Consider the following 4,416-nt stretch of genomic DNA (forward strand, 5'->3'; position numbering starts at 1 on the left):
ATAGCTTTTCATTTCCTCTGTGTTTGGGTACCAGTAGGGGTAAAACTGTTCATCTGCATATGATAATGCTGTTCCTTTATTTGGATCTTCCCTTTTTAAACAGAGGGCCCAGATTGATGCAGGAGTCTGAAGCCTGAGTTTAGCTCCAGAGGAGTCAAAATGGGCTGATTTACCAGCTTTTTGAGGCTGGTGGGATGCAGAGGTGGTTCATCAGAGCAGTGTTTCAGCAGCTTGGGACAGGTGGTGAAGGATGTTCTTCTAAACATGAGAGTTTGAACAACATGCCTGAAATCTCATCTTGTCTATATCAGTAGCCCAGCTTCTTCTTTTCTGTGCCTTTTGTTCCTCTTGCCCTGTAAGGTCTGGTTCCTTGCAAGGCACAGACCTGCTTCTTCCTCAGATCCGCTGACTGAATGACAGGTTCATCTTTTCGCAGTTAGTCTCCCCTGGGCTTTGCGGTGTCAAGGGACTGCTACTCACTTTACTATCGTTGGTGGATACTTCGCTTCTCTCAACTCTGCAGTTACTGAAGCAGTTGTTATGCTCACAGAAAAAAAAGCAGGAATTCAGAGGTGCTTTTTGTTGGGAAAAACCTGGTCCCATCCCAGGCTGAGATGACGTGCAGCCCGGCTGCATTGCTCTGTGGCTTACAAAGGAGATGAGAATAAGGAGGGTGATTCTGAAGAAGAGTTGGGATCATCAGTACTACACAGGTATCAACTGCCTGCTTTGTGCAGGCATGGAACTACAAGGAGTCATGGGAACCCTTAATCTGCATGACAGCAAGTGTCTTGGATGGTCTGCTTTGCTTAACCAAAAGAGAAGATTACTTTTAAAACGGGTTGATCAAAATGCAGTGGCATCCCCTGTGGTTTGGTTTGTTGGGGTTTTTTTTTAGAACCAAAATGGCATTTTAATTTCTTCATGGGTGAAGCCCATTTTACTGGATAAGTATATCCAAATTGGATGTTAATGTCATTTAGCTAATCCACATTAATTTAGGGAAATGAAACCACATCTTTTTTTAGTTTCTCAAACACCCCTGCATTGATGTGTCCTCTGCTTTAGCTCTCTACTGGTCTCTGTACATGTTCTCTTTGCTTTGCTCTTACTGTCTCTCTAGCTGGGATCTGTTTGAAATAGTGTGCCCAGGAGGACTAAGGAAGTGATCGTCGCCCTATACTCGGCACTGGTGAGGCCGCACCTCGAATACTGTGTTCAGTTTTGGGCCCCTCACTACAAGAAGGACGTTGAGGTGCTGGAGCGTGTCCAGAGAAGGGCAACGAGGCTGGTGAAGGGTCTGGAGAACAAGTCTGCTGAGGAGCAGCTGAGGGAACTGGGGTTGTTTATCCTGGAGAAAAGGAGGCTGAGGGGAGACCTCATCACTCTCTACAACTACCTGAAAGGAGGTTGTAGCGAGGTGGGTGTCGGTCTCTTTTCCCAGGTAGCAAGTGATAGGACAATTGGAAACAGCCTCAGGATGGGCCAGGGGAGGTTTAGGTTGGATATTAGGGCAGATTTCTTCACATTGTCAAGTATTGGACCAGGCTGCCCAGAGAAGTGGTTGAGTCGCCATCCCTGGAGGTATTTAAAAGACCTGTAGATGTGGTGCTTAGGGACATGGTTTAGCGGTGGACTTGGCAGTGTTAGGTTAACGGTTGGACTCATGATCTTAAAGTTCTTTTCCAACCTAAATGATTCTATGATGGGCTGGCTCTACACAGTACACGTTTATTCTTCTCTCCTTTAGTTCTGCTCCTTGTAACAGCAAAGCACAAAACCTGAATTGCTCGTTACAGGAAAGGCACCTCACTAATAATTAGAGGCCAGTCACCACAAATGGTTGTAATGTGTGTGTTTGTGGCTGACCAGGGATGATGCTTGAATATTTTAGCTGTGCTTTTTTCACTGGAGATACCCAACTGAAGGTACTGAGGCCATCAGCAAACAGTGAAGCCCTAAACCCATAGCAGAGACACAGATTCCATTCCTCTTCAGCTACTGAGCAAGCCTGCTAATTAGGAGCCTTAGCAAGCTGGTACTATCTTATACAGTCTGACCATGCAGAAGGACAGAAGCTCCTTCTGTACCCTTTGGCTGATGTGTACCGTGTTTTATTTATAGTCTGGGACATCTAAGCAGTGTTAATCTTTATGGACTCCTGTTTTCTCTATTAGGTTATGGAAGACCTTTTCAAGACAGCGACAAACACTGTGCTCTCCAAATGTCCTCGTGATGTTGAGCTTTTTCATAAATACATAGCTCCTGCCCAGAAGGTAATAAATGTGACAGGAAAGAGCTGCAATCCTTTTATGCATTTTGGGGCCTCTTGTCAATAGGGAGGCTTAATTTTTTTTTTTTTTTTTAAGTATGTTGTCCTGTGTTAACAAACTGTAAAGAGCCAAAAGTCAGCCTGAGCTTAAGTGATTGTTCAGGCCAACACAGAGAGGACACACAACTTTCTGTAGCTGTTAGCAAGTGTGGTAGAACTGTAGCTGTCACGTCATCTAGCAGCCTCTAAATCCTCAGCTCCAAAACTCAAGTACCTTTTTAGCACTGAATGACCGGGAGTGGATTTTGATCCATATCTATACAGAGGGATCTGGACAGGCTGGATCGATGGGCCGAGGCCAACTGTATGAGATTCAACAAGGCCAAGTGCCGGGTCCTGCACTTTGGCCACAACAACCCCATGCAGCGCTACAGGCTTGGGGAAGAGTGGCTGGAAAGCTGCCTGGCGGAAAAGGACCTGGGGGTGCTGGTCGACAGGCGGCTGAACATGAGCCGGCAGTGTGCCCAGGCGGCCAAGAAGGCCAACGGCATCCTGGCCTGTATCAGCAATAGTGTGGCCAGCAGGAGTAGGGAAGTGATCGTGCCCCTGTACTCGGCACTGGTGAGGCCGCACCTCGAATACTGTGTTCAGTTTTGGGCCCCTCACTACAAGAAGGACATTGAGGTGCTGGAGCGTGTCCAGAGAAGGGCAATGAGGCTGGTGAAGGGTCTGGAGAACAAGTCTGCTGAGGAGCGGCTGAGGGAACTGGGGTTGTTTAGCCTGGAGAAAAGGAGTCTGAGGGGAGACCTCATGGCTCTCTACAACTACCTGAAAGGAGGTTGTAGCGAGGTGGGTGTTGGTCTCTTTTCCCAGGTAGCAAGTGACAGGACGATAGGAAATGGCCTCAAGTTGCACCAGGGGAGGTTTAGATTGGATATTAGGAAAAATTTCTTCCCCGAAAGGATTGTCAAGCATTGGAACAGGCTGCCCAGGGAAGTTGTTGGAGTCACCATCCCTGGAAGTATTTAAAAGACGTGTAGATGAGGCGCTTAGGGACATGGTTTAGTGGTGGACTTGGCAGTGTTGGGTTAACGGTTGGACTTGATGATCTTAAGGGTCTTTTCCAACCTAAATGATTCTATGATTCTATCTAGAGCACAGTGCAGACCTATGAATCAAAACTTAGAGGGAGGTAGCTTTTCTGAGTTTCCTCTGGGCCCCTGAAACCTTAAGAGTAGCTTTACATTTTTATTTTTTCTTGTTTTGACCAAGGACAGGTTGGAACAAATGCTGAAGAACAAATTTGTGACGTAAGTACTTCTATTTTGAAATGATCTAGAAGAGGGCTTTTGGGGAAAGGGTTCCTATTTTGTGTATGTTCTTTTTCTTTCCCAACTCAATGTCTTCTGGGTTACCGTAATGTCTCCAAAAGAGCATGAATTGCAGTTCCCTTTGTACTGTTCACCAGTTGCCCTTTCATCTCTGCATGAGACTGGCATCTGAATTTGCTGGCCTTTGGCTTTTGTTTCCCTGGACAAGATCCTCTTTCTATCAGGGTATCCTCCTTCCAGCGTGTACCTGCACAGTGGTTTGCTCACTGTCTTTCTTGGTTTTGGCTTTGGTGCTCTGCCTTCCTTCACACTTCCACTCCAATGGCTCCCTTTTTATGCAACTAATTTTTTATTTTTAAAAATCCCAATTGGTTTTCTATTTCCAATTGCTTGTGCAACTCCTTTTCCCAGTTCTTTGTGTGCTAAAGAACTGAAGGGTTTTGGTTTCCCTCCTTGGCCCCCAAGAATACCTCCTCTTCCCTACTCTTGCCTGTCTCTCCAAATAGTGGTGTACTCCATTTATCCCACAGAACATTGTAGGCCTGCTCAGCCTGGCACTGGTTTTCCTGTTAAGCAGCTACAACCGCACTTGGGCAACAGGATCATGATATATCCTCCCTGTGCATTGTGCCTGCATACGCACCATGGGAGACCTCAGTGAAGTCACGCTCTCCCCATTTCGGTCCTTCTCTCTTTGGACCTAACTGATATTCCTGAGAGGACAGAGTTGCACTCAGCTTCTTTCATGGTCGAAGGAAAAAAGAGAGTGAGTCAGCCCATCTCTCTCTCCCTCTCTGTCTCTCTTCATCACCT

The 4,416-nt window shown here is 46.4% G+C and overlaps 1 protein-coding gene across 1 annotated transcript in view; it reads left to right on the top strand.

Moving 5' to 3' along the window:
• The window catches only part of NARS2 (asparaginyl-tRNA synthetase 2, mitochondrial (putative)), a 58,454-nt gene that overhangs the window by 40,947 nt on the left and 13,091 nt on the right, over positions 1-4,416 (top strand). Inside the window, exons 8-9 of the mRNA XM_009323484.1 lie at positions 2,178-2,276; positions 3,545-3,582. Of these exons, the coding sequence (XP_009321759.1) occupies positions 2,178-2,276; positions 3,545-3,582 (137 nt within the window). The remainder of the gene's footprint in view (positions 1-2,177; positions 2,277-3,544; positions 3,583-4,416) is intronic.

This window comes from Pygoscelis adeliae, unplaced genomic scaffold (assembly GCF_000699105.1).
Source record: "Pygoscelis adeliae isolate BGI_AS28 unplaced genomic scaffold, ASM69910v1 Scaffold84, whole genome shotgun sequence".
Taxonomy (NCBI): Eukaryota; Metazoa; Chordata; class Aves; order Sphenisciformes; family Spheniscidae; genus Pygoscelis; species Pygoscelis adeliae.